General features: G+C 43.0%; 1 protein-coding gene across 1 annotated transcript in view; it reads left to right on the top strand.

Annotated features, from left to right (window-relative positions):
• Window positions 1–16,569: 16,569 nt before the first annotated feature.
• VSTM2L (V-set and transmembrane domain containing 2 like) overlaps window positions 16,570–20,641 on the top strand; it is an 83,131-nt gene continuing 79,059 nt past the window's right edge. The window contains exon 1 of the mRNA XM_027867208.1: window positions 16,570–16,906. Within this exon, the coding sequence (XP_027723009.1) occupies window positions 16,789–16,906 (118 nt within the window). The 5' untranslated portion in view covers window positions 16,570–16,788. The remainder of the gene's footprint in view (window positions 16,907–20,641) is intronic.

Genomic DNA, 20,641 nt, shown 5'->3' with positions numbered 1-20,641 from the left:
GAATATGGTTTAGAGAGGGGAGCTACTCGACTTAGGGATTTTAATTAGAATGGCCTTAAGTAAGAGACGATAAGGGCTAAACTCTTTGTGGAGCAAAAACTGGAAACAAATTGGGTAGTAGTAACAAAACATTTTGATCATACATCCCTATTAGCAAAATGTTTTGGTCATGCATCCTCAATCTATGTTTACTTAAGTGGCAGAGCAGATAGAGCACAGGACTTAGGCTCAGGAAGACGTAAGTTCAAATCCTGTCTCAGGGACTTGCTAACTGTGTGACCCTGAGTAAGTCACTTAACTTCTCTGTGCCTCAGTTCCTTCATCTGTAAAATGGGGATATAGGTTATACATGTGTAGTCATGCAAAACCTATTTCCATATTAGTTAAGTTGTGAAAGAAAACAGATACCCCCCCAAAAGAAAATACAAGAAAAATAAAATTAAAAATATGCTTTACTCTGCCTTCAGACTCTATCAGTTCTGTCTCTGGAGGTGGATAGCATCTTTCTTCATAAGTTCTTTGGAATTGTCTTGGATCACTGTATTGCTGAAGACAGCTAAGTCATTCACAGTTGATCAATATTGCTGTTACTGTGTACAAAGTTCTTTGGGTTCTGCTCACTTCACTTTGCATCAGTTCATGTAAGTCTTTCCAGGTTTTTCTGAAAGCATCTTACTTGTCATTTCTTATAGCACAATAGCATTCCATCACAATCATATACCACAACTTGTTCAGCCATTCCTCAATTGGTGGGAATTTCCTCAGTTTTCAGTTCTTTGTCACCACAAAAAGCTGCTATAAATATTTTTGTACATGTAAGTCCTTTTCCTTTTTATTTTTTTTTAAATCTCTTTGGGATACAGACCTAGTAGTAGTATTTCTGGGTCAAAGAATATGCATAATTTTATACCTTTTTGGGCACAGTTCCAAACTGCTCTCCAGAATGGTTGGATCAGTTCACAACTTCACCAACAGTGCTTTAGTGTCCCAATTTTCCCACATTCTACCCCTCACAACATTTGTCATTTTCCTTTTTTATCATATTAGCCAATCTTATAGGTATGAGGTGGTACCTCTGAGTTGTTTTAATTTGTATTTCTCTAGTCAATACTGATTTAGACCATTTTTTTCATGTGACTATAGGTAACTTTGGTTTCTTCATCTGAAAACTGCCTATTCATATCCTTTGACCAATCATCAATTGGGGAATGACTTGTATTCTTATAAATTTGACTCAATTCCCTATTTATTTGAGAAATGAGTCTTTTATCAGATAAACTTAATGTAAATTTTTTCCAGTTATGATTACTAACTGTATATTTCCCTCACTCCTATTTTTCCCTGTTTATCCTTCTCTCTCTCTCCTTTCATCTTGTTCCTCCTGAAAAGTGTTTTTCTTCTGACCATTGTCTCCCCCAATCCACCTTCCCTTCTATCAGACTTCTAAGTCATTGTGTATGGTATTCCCTCTTTGAGCCAATTCCAATGACAGTAAGTTTCAAGCATTATCTGCCACCTCCCCCTGCCCTGTATCTTCCCTTTCCCTGTAAAAACTCTTTTGCACTTCTTTTATGGGAGATAATTTACTTCATTTCCAACTTCCCCATTTTCCCAGTGCATTCCTCTTAATTTTACTTTTTTAAAGATATCATCCAATTATAGTAAATTCACAACCATCCCCTCTGTCTATGTATATTGATTCTAACTGCCCTAAAAATAAGAAAGTTCTTAGCAGTTACAGGTGCCATATTCTCATGTAACTTTTTTGAGTCCCTTATGATTTATCTTTCCTGTTTACCTTTTTATGCTTCTCTTGAGTCTAGTATTTGAAAGTCAAATTTTCTATTCAGCTCTGGTCTTTTCATCAGGAAATCTTGAAAGTCCTCTATTTCATTAAATATCCACTTTTCCCTTGATGGTTTATACTCGGTTTTGCTAGGTAGGTGATTCTTAGTTGTAACTCTAGTTCCTTTGCACTCTAGAATATCATATCCCAAGCCCTTTGATCCTTTAATGCAGAAGCTACTAAATCTTGTGTTATTCTGACTGTAGCTCCATGATATTTGAATTGTTTCTTTCTGGCTGCTTGCAACACTTTCTCCTTGATCTAGGAATGCGGCTATAATATTCCTGGGAGTTTTTATTTGGGGAGTTCTTTCAGGAGGTGATTGGTGGTTTCTTTCAATCTCTATTCTACCCTCTGATTCTAGGATATCAAGGCAATTTTCCTTAATAATTTCTTGAAAGATGATATCTAGTCTCTTTTTTGCTCATGGTTTCAGGTAATACAATGATTCTTAAACCATCTCTCCTCAAACTACTTTCTATGTCAATTGTTTTTCCAATGAGATATTTCACATTTTCTTCTATATTTTCATTCATTTTATTTTGTTTGATTGTTTCTTGATTTCTCATGGAGTCGTTAGCTTCCACTTCCCAATTCTAATTTTTAAAGAATTTTTCTGAGCTTTTGTACTTCCTTTTTCATTTGGTCAATTCTACTTTTTAAGGACTTCTTTTCATCAGTGAATTTTTGTACATTTCACCACCACCACCACCACCCCCACTTGGCCAATTCTGCTTTTTAAGGAGTTTTTCTCTTCAGTGCATTTTTGTACCTCTTTTACCATTTGGTCCATTCTGTTTTTTAAGGTCTTGTTTTCTTCAGTGTTTTTTTTTTTGTACCTCCTTGTCCAAGTTGCTGACTCTTTTGTCATCATTTTCTTACATCCCTCTAATTTCTTTTTCCAATTTTTCCTCTACCTCTCTTATTTGATTTTTCAAATCCTTTTTGAGCTCTTCCAGGAATTCTTTTTGAGCCTGACACTAATTCACATTTTTTTGAGGCTTTGCATGTAGATGTTTTGACATTGTTGTCTTCTGAGTTACCATAGTAATTTTCTGTTGTCTTCTGTTACCATAGTAATTTTCTATGATCATGTTCTTTTTTTGTTGTTGTTTGCTCATTTTCCAGTCTATTTCTCAACTTTTAACTTTATGTTAAAGTTGGACTCTGCTTTTGGAGTAGAGGGGGCACTGTCCCAAGCATCTTTGTCTTTGTGCTGCTGTTTTCATAACTAGTTAAAGGGATCTGTAAGTTTTCAGTTCTTCCAAGGTGGTATGATCTAAGAAGAGGTGTAGTCACTGCTTTCCTGGCCTGTGCTCTGGTTCATGAGGGACTATAAGCACTCTCTTTCACCCTGGAAACGTGATCAGGCTCCTTGCTTCCCGGCAGTTGCACAGTATAGTGTGCTAATGCTCTTCCTCACCCTCAGAATGAGACCCAGAACCATGTATGGGCAATGCAATAGAGTCCTGCACCCAATGCCAGCAAAGGGACCCTTGTAATCTCTTTCTGACCAGTTGTCTGACCACCTTACTGTCTACAGACTGGAAACCACAGCTGCCAATTCAGTTTGCTCCCAAGGCCTGCTGCTGGCTTGCTGGCCTGTGGTGGATTGTACTCCACTCTTAGCCCAGTGGGACAGACTTTCCTGCTGACCTTCTAAGTTGTCTTGGGCTGGAAAGTTGTTCACCCTGTCCTTTGGTTCTTTCTGCCACTCCAAAATTCATTTTGAGGAGTTATTTTAAAGTTGTTTGGAGGGAAATTTGGGAGAGCTAAGGAAAGTTTCTGTCTTTACCATCTTGGCTCCCTTTTCATTTTTATTAATTATTAAACATTACTAATAATGATCAAAATATTCAGATTATTTTAATGATAGCAAATTTTATACCATCAATATAAACACTTTTAAAATATTTTAATTTCACCTTTATCTCATTCTTTTAAAATGTTTGGGTCTTTGTATGTCTTATCATTATCAATAATATTTTAATGAGAGTAATTTTTATCATTAATAAATCATTTAAAAAATGTAAACTTTTTATTTCATAATCTTGTCCATATAAAATGTCTATTTTTTTTTACATTTTACAATGTACATATTTGTACAGTAGTATATGTATATAATTTATAAACATGTTGGGGATTGCATGGACAAACATTTTTTAACTGATAGGAGTGTGTGATCAAAAATAGAGACCACTGTCTCACCTGATCAGCACCCCTCTTGTTACTAGTCCTTCTTGTGGTGGAGAATGCTGCTGTAAGAATTTTTGAAGATATGGGACCTTTCTGTCTGTTGTTGAACTCCCTGGAGTACATGCCCAGGAGTGGGAAGTGGGTTAAAGGTTTTGAACAATTTGTTGAATTTTTCCAAATTGTTTTCCAGAACAGGGGGACCAGTTCACTACTGTACCAGCAATGTACCAAAAGGATTTACATTTCCACCGCTCCTCCAGCTTTGTTTCCACTTCCTCCCATCTTCATTTTACAGCGGAGGAAACTGATGCCCCCATGTGGTGCCCAAGGCCACACAGTGATTAGTGGCAGTGCTGGAAATAGCTAGAAATAGATTTACAGAATATGTTCCTTTCAACATTCCTGTAAGGTAGGTAGTATGAGTATTCTTATCCTCATTTTATGATGAAGAAACTGAGACTCAGAGACCTCCCCAGGGCCACACAGCTAATAAGTGTTCCAGAGGCAGGATCTGAACTCAGGTCTTTTGACTCCTGGTCCAGAGTAGGATCCATCTACTAACCATAATTTTTCCCATAGAGGCATCTAGCTAATTACTCACAAAGCATTAGGTATTTAGACTGGTATTAACCATGCCATTAAAGTCATCTCAGGATTTTAAAAAATGCTGCTGACTAGCACAGCCCCATAATTGGTATAGATCACACCATCCCATTGTGTTTAATAAATGCCCTGCAAAGAGGGTGAAGGTCTCACCATTATGCATTTGCTAAAGTCGGAGATGTCCCGCCTCTCAAATGCAATTAATTGCCTCTGACAGAAATTTTCATTATGTTTCTTGCTGCTTCGATAGGGGGAAAACATGCACATGTCTCAATTTGTTTGCAGAACTTGATCCAGGGGCTTCTATCTGAATCAGGAGAGCAGATGCCTGGAATAGGTCCTTCAGAACTGGAGGAGCTGAAGTCATTCAAACCAGGACAGAGAATTGTCTCCTTTCCCATTGACTCACTTAGCTGCTGACTTCAGGCCTGGTAGTGCTAGAAATCATCAATTCAGTTCAGTTCAGTAAACATTTACCAACTTCCTACAAAATGCAAGGCCCTGGGTTTGGGGCTGGGGACACCAAAATAGAGGAGATGTGGGGCCTGCTCTTGGGGAACTTACAGTCTGAGTGGAAAAAGCAGGTGTTCAATCAATTGCCATGTCTTGATGATTCTACTTCCACATCCCCCACATCTGTCCCCTTTTCTCCTCCCCCATAATCTCTACCCAATTCAGGTTTTTGTCCCCTCTCCCCTGGACTATTTTCTGGATGTAAGGTAGCTGGGGGCGCAGTGGATAAAATGCTGGGTCTGGAGTCAGGCCGACTTGAGTTCAAATTTAGCCACAGATACTTATTAGCCATGTGACCCTGGGTAAGTCACTTAACTGTCTGTCTCTCTCAATTTCCTCATCTGTAAAATGGAGATAACAATAGCACCCACCTCCCAGTGTTGTTGTGAGGATCAAATGCGATAATATTTGTAAACTGCTTAGTAAAGTACCTGGCAAGGTAGGTGCTTAATAAAAATTTATTACCTCCCTCCCTGTTGCAATAGCTTTCCAATTTGCTTCCTTGCTTCCTGTATGTCCCCTCTCTAATCCATCTTCCGCACAGCTAACAAATTAATATTCCTAAGACACAGATCTAACCACGTCATTCTTCTTCCCCAAATCTTTCAATAACTCTTCATTGCCTCTGGAGAAAATACAAATTCTTACCCTGACATTTAAATTCCTCTGTAGTCTCACCTCCTTTCTCACCTCCTTTTTTCCAGTCTTAGTTTATATTATCATCCTTTGTGTACTCTCCATTCTAGGAAAGATGGACTACTGTCTCGTCCCTCTTGTCTGTACTCTGGAATGCACTTCTTTCTCACCTCCACAGAATTTTCTCTCTGTAACTCTCTCTTGATGACCTCATCATCTCCTATGGTTTCAATTATCATCTATGCCAATAGATGATATGACAATATATCAATATACAAAAATCTACCAGTACCATCTATGTCAGTCATATTATCTGTGATTCCCAGATTCATATACCCAGCCCTAGGCTCGATCTTGAGTTCCATATCTGCATCACCAATCACTGATTGATTTCTAACAAAATGTTCTGTAGTCAGATCAAACTCAATATCTCTAAAATAAAACTAATTATGTTTTCTCCCAAACCCACTAATCTTCTAAAACCTCCCTATTTCTGTTGAGGGTATAGTAACCCTTCCAGTCACCCACATTGGAAACACTGGAGTAATTCTCAAATCCTCATTCTCCCTTATCCCACATATCTAATCAGTTTCCAGGTCTTGTCAATCCAACCTTCATGAGGTTTCTCAGATATGTCCCTTTTCAAGCTGTTCACATAGTCATCGCCTTAGTTCAGGCACCTCTTGCCTGGACTTTGGCAATAGCCTCCTAATTGGTCTCCCTAATTCAAATCTCTCCTCTTCAAACCCTCCTCCACACAGCTGCCAAAGTGATTTTCCTAAAGCAGGAGCCTTATCACACCATTCCCCTATTCAATAAACTCCAGTGGTTCCCTATTACTTCTGGGGTCAAAAACAAAATCCTTTCTATGGCACCTTAAACCCTTCACAACTTGATTCCTACTTGTCTTTCCAGCAATATTACATATTAATCCTTTTCATACACTCTGTGGTTCAGCCAATCTGGTTTTCTTGCTGTTCCTCACATATGATATCTTCTGTCCCATCTCTATGGCTTTACACAGGCTATCCCCACCACTGCCTCTCAAGCCTGGAACACCCTCCCCGACCCTCCTCCCCCTGCCTCTTAGAATCCCTAGCTTCCTTCAAAGGTTGGCTCAAACACTACCTCCCCCTAAGTTTTTCCCTAATCTCTCAGATGTTGATGCCTCCTTCCCAATTACCTTGTACTTAATGGAGTACACACATTTACATGCACATCTTTTCTCTCTCTATAGAATGTAAATTCCTTGAGGAGAGGGACTTTTTCATTTATGTTATCTGTATCGCAAATGTATAGTGCAGTGTCTAGCAAATAGTAGGTACTTAATAAATGTTTGAAGATAGACTGGTAGAAACCCAACCTTCCCTTCAAAACACAACTCAGGTGCTTGTTTCTTACATGGCGTCATTATTTGGGACTTCTCTGACTGCCTTATCCACCATGCTTGCCCCCATATTGGGTACCTTCCCTGCTCCAATTTCAAATTCTCAGCTTCTTTTTTGTTTTGTCTTCCCCATTAGATTGTAAACTCCCTGAAGGCTGGGAATCTTTTTCTTTTTTTTTTTATTTGTACCCCCTTAAGTTAGCAAAGTGTCTGGTACACAGTAAGTATTTAATAAATGTTTACTGAGGTGCTGTTTCCTATTTAAGACCTTTCTTGACACCCCTCCCCAATCAGGGGTAGAATTCTTTCCATTTTGAAATTACTTTAGAACTTTGGATATGTTTTCTATTCACTCATTTCTGTAAATGGTGTGTCTTCCCAGTTGGATGTAAATTCCTGCAGAATAGGGACTAATATGTTTTTGTTTTCATATTCCCAGCAACATGTGCATAGTAGGGACCTAATACATGTTTTTTTAAAATTGAATCAATTATAAGGGACAGTTTGACAAGTGTAAAGGAGAGGTCTTATCAAAGTGCTATGAGAAGTAAGAGATCATTTTATTTCTTTTGTTTTTTTTTTAATTGATATCTTTCACTTTTTACATCTGAGTTCTGCCTCTTTCTTCCTCTATAACCTTGGACAATCTAATTCTCTGGGTCTCAGTTCCTCATCAGTAAGATAAGAAGGTTGGGGTAGATGGCCTCCAAGATCTCTTCTACCTTCAAATCTAGGACTTTTAAAAATCTAGGACCTACACTATAATTTTTTGAGGGGTGGGGCAGAGGAGAAAGAGTTATCAATAGTCTCTGTGTCCCTGGCATCCATTAAGAGCAGTGTGGAGAATGTAATGCTCTTTTGTAAGAAACGTTTTATGATTTTTTAAATAAATTTAGTGAACCTAAAAAAAAATCTAGGACCTAGATGCCCAAATATATCTTGCATCCCTTTTAACAACACTGCTAGGAAAGGGAGTTGGATATAGTCAATAAGATCTGAATTCAAATCCCACCTCAGACATTTACTTGCTGTGTGACCCAATGAACTGGCAAAGTGATTAAAATGTTGATACTCTTTGACCCAAAGATCTTACTTTTTAAAGTGTGCTGCCAAATGGCTTTCCAGAGTGGCTGAACCAACTCAAAGAACCACCCACAGCGCATTAGTCTGCCTGTCTTCTAGTAGTACCTCTAACATTGACCATTTTCCTCTTTTGTCATTTACTGGTGGTGGGGTGAAACCTCAAAGTTGTTTATATTTGGATTTCTCTCATTAGTGGTCTGGGACAATCTTTCATATGATTGTTAATAATAGTTTGTAATTATTCTTTTGAGAACTGTTTGTTCATGTCCTTTGACACCTTATTCACTGGGGAATGGTTCTTGGCCTTATTGATTTGTGTTAATTCCCTACATGTTTTGGCTATCAAATCCTTATCTGGCTATTTGTTTAACTTTTTTAGATCAATAGCTCCTCTTCTCATCCTGGCCACATTGATCTGGTTTATGAAAAAGCTTTTCAACTTCACATAATTTATATGATTGACTTTATCTTTTGTGGTCACCTCTATCCCAGTTCGTCTGGCTATCCCTTGTATGATTAAAAACAAGGAGAGATCACTTTCATTTGGAAGAGATTTCAGGGAATGCTTCATAGAAGTGGCATTTCAAAGATGTCCATAGGCCTTGAATGAGCAGAAGAACTTCCAAAGACAGCGATGGTGAAGCAGGGAAGTCTACTCCTAGCATGTGGAGATGGCTTGAGCAGAGAAATAGAGTTAGGAGAGGGCAGGACAAGAACAGGATGAAGAAAAGTTCAGATTACCTACACTGCAGCAGCATGGGTACCATTCGAGGACAAAGCCAGGGCCAGAACTTAATCCAGGTCTTGTTCCACTGCAGCACCTGGATAGTTTCCTTGGCCTGAATTTCTAACCAGAGCTGACTTTTTTTTTCCTGGGGATTCTCCATCACAGAGCAACTTTTAATCAGTGGGTCCTATACAATGGCACTAGGGAGTCCATGGCCAGAGCAGTAGCAGTGATTAGAGGTAGCTGTAAGTCCTTCATTTTATACAAATGCTGGGTGATAATTTACGAAATTTAATTAAAGGGGAAAATGGGGATTCTCAAACACCGTGTCTCCTGTTACAATGAATGAAATACACTCAGGCTGTAAAAGCCAGTGCTGTGGGAGATTCAGCCAGCATGTTTTATTGCTAAGTTTTATTTACTGATGTAAACCTAATCGCTGGGAACTGACATGCTATTAGCACACATGTTTTCCCACATCTGGTGCTCTAAGATTCCAGTTTCCCCCAGTTTTCCTCCCCCAAGTTCTTTTTGGTGAAATACCTCCAGAAGCCAGATATCAAAGTGTTCTGGGGTTTACCACCCTAAGCCCAGGTCCCTGAAGAGGGAAGTCTCTGTGCCAAACCACAATGTGTACACGGTCTCTTTAGGCTTTTCCAACACCAACTTAATACCCTTATAGTGCAGATAAGACTTTAATAGAATTCCATAGCTCAGCTCAGGCTGGGTAATGCATTTCTTGAAATTAGGTGGCTACATACTAAAGCAATTGTTTCCACTTATGAATAGTCTCTGTTTCAGCTAGTGACCCCTCTGTCTCCGTCTGCAATAAGCTGTTAGGGAGCAGTTGCTCCACGTGTTATTGGTGTGTTAAAAGGTCTATCTATAGGCTTACATTGCTCATTGTTAGAAGCTGATACATTTAAGTAGTTTTCCCATGAATCAGCCTGCTTGGTTTTTTTCCCCCTCTTGGCATTGATAGATGAGCAAAAGGAAGCCGTTTAGACTGTTCTATATAGGGCCCCAGCCCACACAGTGAATGATTTCCAATGCCTAGTTTAATTTATTTTTAAATGAAATTTGTTATTGATTCTGGATTAAAAGAACAAATCTTCAGGCTGTTACCACTGACAGAGCCACGGCAGCAAAAGTGACACTCCTCCCGTAATAAGGAGGCAGGATGGACTTCCCTGGGGAGCTGGAGCCAGGGGCACGAGGACAGGGCTGAGACAGCAGCCAGGAACGACCCCACATATCCTCCTTCTCCCTCCTCACCAGTATTGCTCTGACTTCCTACAGCCCTTACCATCACAGCCACACAGATTAGCAGTTGATTTGATACCCTCTCATTTGGCTCTAATTAGAATCACGGAACATAGGATTTCGGGGCTGGAAGGGCCATTAGAACACAGAGCACTGAATGTCAGATCTAGAAGTGACTTGAGAACACAGAATGTTGGAACTGGAAAGAACAAGGGAACAAAGGACACAGAATGTCAGAGGGGGAAGGGATCTTAGGAACAGAATTTCAAAGCTAGAAAACCCATAGGACATGGAGTATGGAATATCTGAACTAAAAGAGATCTTAAAAATAAGAATTTTACAGCTGGAAGGGGAAATAAGATGTAGAAGATAAACTATAAGAGCTAGAAAATATCTTAGTTATGATCTAGTCCAGCCCCTTCATTTTGCAGATGTTTCAGACTTGTGAATCTTGTGTCTCCAGCTAAACTATGAATTCCTTAAGGAATGCAACTGGACATTTTACTTCAGTAAATAAATAAATATTTATTTATTGAGAATGTAATCCATACAGAGTCTTGTGCTCTTGCCTGTGGGGGACAGAGAGATGAATAAGAATTATCCTTGCCTTCAAGGAATGTACAGTTTAGTTGGGGAGACAGCACACAGATGAAAAGATCATTAATAATGCCACCTAACATCCTCGTGAGGAAAGTGCTCTTAAAACTATAAAATGCCACAAAAAATCCAAGATGTTAATATAGGAAGTATTGAATGAGCAGTAAAAGGTGCTATAGGAGTCAGTGGAAGGAGAGGTCATTTTGAGATGGGGGTAATCTGAGGAAGTTACTGCAGTTGGACTTTGAAGGGTGTGTAGGATTTGATAAGGTAGAGAGGAGGGGGGAGGGCACTCTAAATGGAGGGAAATAGCATGGGAAAGGTATGTGAAATCCCACGAAACATTCAGGGTCAGTGAGAAAAAGATTATGGCTAGAGGAGAAGGTTCAGGAAAAAGAACAATATGAGATAAACCTAGAAAGGTCATTTGGGAATATATAAAATAAAGCTTTGAATTCCATACAAAAAAAAGTGGACTTTATTCATTCACACTAAGGTATAAATGACTGATAATAGCTTGAAGTATTATGCTTTTCTTTTTTGGTGAGGCAGTTGGGGTTAAGTGACCTGCCCAGAGTCACACACCTAAGTGAGTATTGTGTCTGAAGCAGCATTTGAACTCAGGTCCTCCTGATTCCAGGGCCAGTGCTCTACCCACTATGCCACCTAGCTGCCCCTGAGTATTATGCTTTTCAATAACAAAGAATGTTATTCTAAAAGCCCAGCAGAAGTTCCAATTTTTCAATTACTCTCTCTTCTTATCTGTCTTCTAATTACTGTCTTCTTTGATGCCACCCTACAAGGATTTTTTTGCCCTTTGGAATGAGAAAGACAACTGACCAAGGAAGAATGAGGCTAAAGATGGTTAAGCTGAATATGACCAGTAGGTGAGGGGGAAATCCAGTCCAGCAAAATTTCACAGAGAAAGTTAGTTTTCTGTGTCCTTTTGCAGACTGTTATCTCTTCTACCCTCAAGAGGTCTTAAAATAAGGAATTTTGCATCTGAAAGGGGAAATAAGATGTAGAAGATAGACTATAAGATCTGGAAAGTATCTTAGTTATAATCTAGGTCAGCCCCTTCATTTTACAGATGTTTCAGACAAGAATCAGAGGTTAATATGACATAGAAGATAAAGTGCTGGACTTGAAATCAGGAAGACTTAGTTTGAATCCTGCCTCAGAAACTGCGACATTGAACAAGCATAAGTTTGCTCATCTATGAATGTGAACAATAATGAATACCTCACAGAGTTCTATGATGCTCAAAGGCAATATATGCCTCTGAGAGGCAATATATGTAAAGTGCTCTGATAAACTTAAAGAATTATATAATTATAAGCTACTCATCATAGAGATCATGGTCTAGGGAGAGAGGATGGACAATGGAAAGGACTGGACTAGAAGTCAGGCTGCTCTGCCACCAGCTCAATCTGTCCCCTTGGGCTTCTCTGAGTCTAAAGTCCCTTCTCCTTTGTGAGTCACAACCTTATTCTTCCCTCAGATGGATGCCTTAAGCAGAAAAACACTGATCCAATTCCAACTTCACCTCAATAGGAAAGAAAATATTTCTAATCAGGATAGTTACTGAGGAGGAAACATCATGTGATGGAAAAACCATGGGACTAAGAATTAGGAGACCTAGGCTTTGGTATTGGCTTGGCGGAGGACTTACTGTGTAACTTATGTCAAGAAATTCCCTATCCTTGTCCAAGTCTCAGTTTCCTTAGCTGTAAAATGTATACAACAAATCCTGCCATGCCCTTCTTTTGAGGTAAAGCTCAATGGAAAAATGGATATGAGAGAGTCATATTAACCTAAGGGGTTGTTAGTTACAGTTAGTTACAATTACACAGTTATAATACCATCAAAACATAATAGACCTGGATAAGACCTTATCTTAGTAATACCTGCATCACTCATAGCACCTAGCACAGGCTTAGGCACATAGTTAGTGATAAATCACAGTGTATCAGGGCCGGATGGGACCTTAGAAATCATCTAGTCCAACTCCCTCACTTTACAGAGGAGGAAATTGAGGCCCTCAGAGGGTGAAGTTGAAAGAACACAACATAGGGGCAGCTAGGTGGATAGAACACTGGCCCTGGAATCAGGGGGACCTGAGTCCAAATCCAGCCTCAGACACATGATACTCATTAGTTATGTGACACTGGGCAAGTCACTTAACCCCAATTGCCTCTCCAAAATAAAAAGAAAGAACACAACATAGAAATAGAGGATCTTGGTTTTAATGTCAGTTCTGCCACTTATTACCTATGTCAATCAATCAACAAGCATTTATTAAGTATTTATTATGTATCAGGCACTGTGTTCAGTGCAAGGTATAGAAAAAATCAAACAGTCCCTGTCTTCAAGGAGCATACATTCTAATTGGGGAAATAACATTCAAATAACCAAGTACATACAAGATATATAGCAAGTAGATAGAATGTAATGTGCCCCTAGCAACTGGGGGAAGAGGGAACCAGAATAGGTCTCCCACAGATGGTGGGATTTGAATTGAATATTGAAGAAAGACAAGAAAAATAAGGGGCAGAAGTCAGGGGGAGTAGGATTCCAGGTATGAGCAGATAGTCCAAAGACATGGAGTTGGGAGATAGAATGTTGTGTTGAAGAAATTGTTAAGTAGGTCAGTAAGGCTGGATCATAAAGTTCATAGAGGGAAGCAAAATGTAGAAGATTGGAAAGGTAGGAAGGGGTCAGGTTGTGAACGGCTTTAAATGACAGAGGATTTTATATTTGGTGCTGGAAGTAGTGGGGAGCCACCTATGCTCATTAAATCAGAGGGGTGATAGATAGATCTGTGCTTTAGGAAGATCACCTTGACAACTGAATGGAGAATGGATTAGAGAGGAAGACTTAAGTTACAGATACCAATTAGAAGATTATTACAATAGTCCAGGTTAGAGGTGATGAGGGACCAAACTACAGTGGCTGTGTCTTGAAGAGAAGAGCACATATACAAGAGATGTTGTGAAAGTGGAAATTACAAGATTTAGCAAAGGACTAGATATATGATGTGAGCAAGAGTAAACAGTCAAGAGTAACACTGCGGTAGCAGATTTGGGTGACTGGGAAATTAGTGGTGACCTCAACTAAGGCAGTTCAGGTAAGAGAATGAGAGATATATTATGGGAGAGAAAATTAGCCTTATTTCAGACATACTGAGTTTGAGATGTCTATGAGACATCCAGTTTGAGATATCCAAAAGGCTGATATGTACTGAAGCTCAACAGAGAGACAAAGACTGGATCCATGTATGTGGGAGTCTTCTGCATACACATGATAATTCAATACATGAGAGCTAATAGGTTCACCAAGCCAGGTAGTATAAAGTGGAAAGAGAAGAAGGACCAAGACAGAGCCTTGGAGGACACCCATGAAGAATCAGCAAAGGAGACTGAGTAGTCAGAAAGATAGGAGCAGAACCAAGAGAGACCAGTATCATGAAAACCTATAGAGGAACATATATCCAGAAGGAGAAAGTAAACAATGGTATCAAATACTGCCTAGAGATCAAGAATTATCATGATAGAGAAAAAGACAATAGATTCCACATAAAGAGATCACTGGTAACTTGGGAGGGGGATGATCTCAGTTTAGTGAGGAGCCAGATTGCAGTGTGACCTTGGCCAAGTCATTTAACCTCTGTTGATTAATTTCTTCTTCTCTAAATGGAAAGAGTTGGACTAGATGACCTTTAAGGTCCCTCACAACTCTAAATACATGATCTATGTAAGTGCAAACCAAAGTTACATAGCTGATAAGTGTTATTACAGGGATCTAGATCTTGGATCTCCTGACTTTCCAGTGCTTTTTTTCCACCACTACATATTGTTGGGTAATCTAAGATAAAATTCAAAGTTCAATGACTGCCTTTGTAGCCCCATTTTTCTCCTCCAGACACAATCCCAACTGTCTTTGTGGGGCCGGGTAGAAAGGTAGGATGAGCGACTCTAACTCAAGCTCTGTCCTTATGTGCTTATTTGGAACCTTGAGGAACTGGTCGGCTGCTGTCCTTGGTACTGAAATCGCACGGAGTCTGGCAGAGCAGTTTGACTGCCTAGCATTTCTGCCTCTTCCCCTTCTCCGTATTCCCCCCCCCCCAAACTCGAGGAGTGAGAGGAGCGACCAGTGAGAACCCCCTCTGTTCTCTTGACTCTCTTCGCCCTACTCTTGGGGTTCGGTACGTATCGTACCCGCTTCACCTTCGCGAGGCCTGGGAAGGAGATGGTTAGTGGAAAGAATAGTGGTCTAGAAGCCGTAAGACTCCTTCCACCATCAACTCAATGTGATCTTGGGGGAAGGGGGAGATATCTTAACCTTTCTGAGCTTCAATGACTCCATTTATAAAAGGCAACGAGGAAACAACGCCTGCCTATGGCTAGCCATGGAGAAACCAATGAGATGAGGGCAGGTGGAGGTGTTTAGGACATAGTAACGTTAAAATTTTGAAGGTGTAGTAATAAGAGTTCTAGACTTGCAATCAAAAGACCTATGTTTAAGTATCGATTCTGACACCTAATTCTGACACTTCGGCTAAGTCACGTCGCCTTTTAAAACCCGATTTTCCTTTGGGAAATGACATTTACCCCATCTACCTCGCTGGGTTGTTGTGAGCTCAGTGCGTGGTGATAACTAAAACATTACGTAGGTGTGATATGTATAATTCCTCAGGATTTCACGGAATGTCAGATCTGGAAGGACCATTAGACACCATCTAGTCCAAGCCCCTCGTTTTACAAAGCGGGAAACTGAGATCCAAGGAAAGGAAAAGACTCATTTTACACAGATAACAAATGTCAAAGCCAGGATTTGAACCCAGGCCTCCTGACTCTTAAGGTAACGCTCGTTCCACTCAGCCAGTCTTTTCTGCCCAGTGGTTTCCGCTCAGCTTGTAGAGCTGACAGCCCGGAAACAGCCCCAGCACTCGGCTCTCAGGCCAGATGACCCAGGGTGGGGGGGATTGGGGGACGCTCGGAGATCCAGAGGCTGAAAGCCAGCGATGCTATGGGCGTGTCATTTCCCCTTCCTTCGAAAAGTCTTCTCGGGGGCCATAGCCTGAAGTTAGGGACTCCCTGTACCTTAGGAGATGGTAAAATGTGCTGTCTCTCTGGCCCGGAGCAGAGCCCGATGCAGCAAAGCCAATAAGGTGGAAATCAAAGCCCCTTCACGGATCGCAAAGCGTAATTACAGAGTGTGCCAGGTCCCCAGCACAGCCCGGAGCGCGGAAGGTTTATTGCTTTGGTCGTGACCTGTTTGATTATATTTTACCCTTTTAAAACGAGTGTGTGCAGCGGGCTGGAGTGAATGCTCTCCATTGCGGGGCTTAGGGAGACGCCCCTGAGCTCCCCTCCCTTTATTCTCTTCTCCCTTTCCTCCTCTCTACCCGCTGGAGGCCAACTAGGGGAAAGTTGTTGGTACCGCTTTAAAAATTACAGCCTTGGAAAAACTTTGATGATAAATCAAGCCCCAGATCCCTCCGCCGCTTCATTGGTGGCGCTAGGCGGGACGCGGCGCCGCCGCCCGAGAGCGGCGTGGTCTTCCGCTGGAGGGAAGAGTTCCGCAGTCTAAGGGGCGGCAGGCGGGCTGGGCGGACGGTCGGGCGCGCATCACCAGAGCTGCTGGAGCTGCCAGAGGCGCGGAGGGTGTAGTGGGCTGGGGAAGCCGAGAGCACCGGGGCTGCTGTAGAGGCCAGAACACCAAGCTGGCGGGGGCAGGGGTACCCCTCTCTGGGGTTTGGGGTTAGCTCTCTCTAAGGGGCTTGTCTGTCACCCATCCCCTCCCCCTCAGCCTTCGGTGGCTGCTGTCTCCGTGGGAGGTTAGGCTTGCGCCTGGAGCTCTTGCTCCCCCATGTGAGACGCCCGGAGCCGCCCCCCTTCCCCGAGCCCCCGCCCCCCTCCCGCCCTGGGAGCCAAGATGGGGGCATTCGTTGTGACCCTGGGGATTTTCCACTTCCTGGGACTTTACCTCCAACTCAGCGGCGCCACGAGGCCAGGGGGACAAGCTCCTTGGGACAACCACATCTCCGGGAATGGTGAGTAGGTCTGCGCCGCACCCCCCCCCCACGCTGTCCCTGTCCCGCCCTGCCCCGCCCCATCCCACTTCTTCCCTCCTTTCCCCTCCCCCTTTCCTGACTCCCCTCCTAGTACCCTGCTGAGCCCTGGGATCCCAGCCCTGGGCAGAGGAAAAGCTAGGCTTAGGGTGGGGGGGGTCAGCCAGGGAGCCCTAGGATTGGAGGTGTCATGCACTCATGTGCTTTGGCGAGGGAGAGGGGACTACTGGGGTACCCCCTTCCGTAGCTCCCGACTGGACTAAGCTGAATGTCCGAGTCCCTGTCCGGACACATTCTCCTGCCCTGGGGAAAGGACCTAAGGGCCAGGGCTTCCCCACCCCTCCCCCTCCACATATACCATCCCTTAGCTCCTCACTGTGCTCAGGACTGTGGGAGTGCCAGCTGAGCCGGGGTTCCCAGCCAAGACCTGCCCCTTTCCCACCCCACCCTCTGCTTTTATTCCCGTGCCCCGAAGAGTAAAGTGAGGGAGGGGGGCAGGGTTCCTTTCCAAGCTCCCTGTCGCTTGCAGAGCTGGGCAAGGCAGAGCTGGAAAGGGTTGGGGGGCAGTCCCAGCTGGATCCAGCTCTCCTTGCCCCATGGAATATAGAGAGGGAAACCGGCCAGGGCTCCCCTCTTTCTCCAGCCTTCAGCTCTCTGGAATGTACACCTTGGTGAGGGGGTACCAGTCTCAGAGGCCACGGTACTCCCTAACCCATGGAGGGGGGTCTGGTTTACTTGTACCTCGGAGAAGAAGAGGAGATAGGTTTCCCCCGCCTTCCCTTCTGCCCGCCTTGCATGACTCTGGGAGACGAAATGTCCCCCCCCCCCCACCTTGTGTCTTAAACTCAGTTCACAGGGGAGAGAGTGAGAGGCCAGGACATCCCCATCCTTACCCCCAGCTCCAGTCTCAGAAGCCTAGAGCCCAAACTTGATTTTCTGCCTTCCCCAAGGGCCACCCCAAGGCTGAGCCTCGGCTGGTTAGAAGGCGGAGTAGCAGCCGGGGCCTCTCCAGCACCTTAGCTCCAAGCCTGGCATACTCTCCCACAAGTTGGGACTCCACTGGGCTTCCCCTGAGGGGGCTGGGGTTGTTTCAGCCTCACCCCCGTCCTTCCTGATTTTGATCTCCCCTACCAGACGACAGCCAGAGGGAAAGCTGCAGCTTAAATATTGGAGGGGCTTCTTGTGGGTCTGACTTCACTGTCCTTTGCCTAATTCTTTTGTATTTTGGGGAAATGTGATCGCCACTCTTGACCAGCATGGCTCTGCAGGTATCTCTCCTGGTCTGGGGACTTTGCCTAGGAGCTGGGACAAGAATAGATTAGGTGTAAACCTTCCGAGCCCCTGTCAGAGTTAGGGAAAGAGACTGTGCCCCAGGCACTGAAGCCAGCTAGAGGCTGATAAAGAAAGAGTGCCTGCCCAGTGTCTTTGTTTGCTGGAGGAGGACCCTGGGGATAAAGTGGATTTTTTCTCAATTTCTTCCCTCACCTCCAAGTCTAGCCTGAAAGAACCCTGGCTTAAAGCTGAGGGCAGAGGATGCTGTTCATGCGATTCTGAAGACCCCCGAGGACTTGAGTCTGGAAACCCTCAATTCTTGGCTGTCGGAATGAATGTTTAGCGGCAAATAGATGTCACGGTGTTAGATGGTCTTATCCTGGCAGAAGAGAAACCCAAGTTAGCAACTGGAGTTAATCTATCTAGAGCAAGTTTATGAGACTGGACAGAACAAGCTTGGGAGTGTGGAGGTGACCTTCCTGAGCCACAGCTCTTCAGTTCTTTATTTTAGGGACCCTGACACTGATACATCCCTCCCAATTCTGTCACCTTCCTCCCTCCCACCCCATTCCATAACTCGGCCATATCTCTGGTTACTTTCTCTTTGACCAGAAACCCTATGAATGCAAACCTCTCTTCCCTGTTGCCTAGTTAGCACCTTCACTTGAGGGTACTCCAAAGAAGGGCTTATCCTTCTAGTCCCAAGTCCCCAAGAGGCATGTGGAGTGTGCCTCTGACATTTAGCACCACTCCATCACTGGCAGATCCCCTGGAGATGAACAGTGAGGAAATGAAGGGAGCAAGAGAGCCAAACCATTATGGGACTATGCTGGGCATTATGTTGTTGTTGTTATTTGTGTTTGTTTTTTAATAAAGATCCAGAGCTACAATTGTTATTCCTGAGCCCATTATAGCCTTGGAGAAGAGTTGAGTTGGATTCAGAGCCCACATTTTGGAACCAAATAGTTCTTATATAAATTACCTATTGGCCAGGAAGAAGAGTGGTGCTTTGGGTGGTAGTAAATGAGGAGGGCAGATATCTGCATCTGCTACAAGGAATTTGCCCCCACCCTAAAGAAAGCTAATGCTGGCCATTGAAGTCACGAAATAGTTGTTGCAAAGGAGTGACCGTCACCTGCCTCTACTGGGATCGGCAGTGCCCAGGGAGCCTTATATCAGAGGAAGGGTTTGCAGCCACTCACTTAATCACAAAAGAAACTGTTATTAATGGTACTGAGACGCTGCGAATAAGTGGGTCATGTCTAATAAGCCATTTGTGTTCAGGAGGAGAATACCAATTTGATAAAAGCTGTGTGTGCTGAAAAAGACCCAGAAATTGCTGTTTAGCAGATTGGAGCCTGATCATTTCATTATTCCTCTGCTCTGCTTGTCCTTAGCTGAATCAGGGAATGTGGAATAGCTGGTGGAAGGAAAGTGGCTTTTACAAGCCATCCCAAGTTCTTAAGCAATGTCAAATGGGGGCCTCTGGTGGAAACTGATCATTAGCCCTTGATATCCACGCTCCCCCCCATAACCTGGCCTATAAATATATATACTTTGTATCCTGAGGTCTGAAGGCTGACAGATCTCTGAGCCCAGTCAAAAGGCCAGAAAACCAACTCTTCCTTCCCTATTGTGCAGGCTTGTAAGAACAGAAAAGCTTCAGAAAATCCCATCTGTTCTTGGTGATCTGCTTGTCCCTCCCTGTCCCACTAACTCCTTGGTATGGGGGGAAAGTCTGTCATGACTGCCTTATTTGATTACCTTTAAGAAAGGCTCTCCCCATGGGGTGAGAAGAATGAATAAATGAATGAATGAAAAAGCATTTATTAAGTGCTTACTATGTGCCTAGACAGAAACAGCTGGAAACTGATAGGCTTGCAGTTGGACTGTCACTGGATGGTTGACCCCAACAGTTTGGATAAAGTCAGCCCTGCTTGGGAGGAAAATGTGGCTTTAAAATCTCTCTAAGAAACAGGGTGGGGAGGAGAGGGAAAAGAGTAATTCACAGTCTCTTGCCTTTGAGCCAAGATTTGCCTCTAGGTACTTTAAGTCATAAAATATTAGAGCTGGAAGGGACCTCCGAGATCACCTAACACAACACTGTCATTTGAAAGAGGAGGGAGTGATCCAGCTGTCTTGGTTTGGATGGTGAAGTTTTCCCTCAGAGGCACCCCATGAGGCACTGAAGTGCCTCCATTGCAGCAAACATCTTTCTTCTTCCACCTCGCCCTTCTGTCCACTCCCCCACCCCTTTCCTTAGGCCAGCACTTTCAATTATTCATGCACCCCTCTGCAGGCAGAATGGGAGCATCATTTGGCCAGGGCCTGATCTCTTCTCGACCTGTATCCTCTACTTGAAAATCCAGTCACTGATTCACAGCCGTGTGTGTGTGTGTGTGTGTGTGTGTGTGTGTGTGTGTGTGTGTGTGTGTGTGTGTGTGT

The sequence above is a fragment of the Vombatus ursinus genome, unplaced genomic scaffold (genome assembly GCF_900497805.2).
Source record: "Vombatus ursinus unplaced genomic scaffold, bare-nosed wombat genome assembly UNPS02014785.1, whole genome shotgun sequence".
Lineage (NCBI taxonomy): Eukaryota > Metazoa > Chordata > Mammalia > Diprotodontia > Vombatidae > Vombatus > Vombatus ursinus.
Note: the sequence above shows the minus strand (reverse complement) of the source record. Positions and strands in the feature narration are given on the sequence as shown.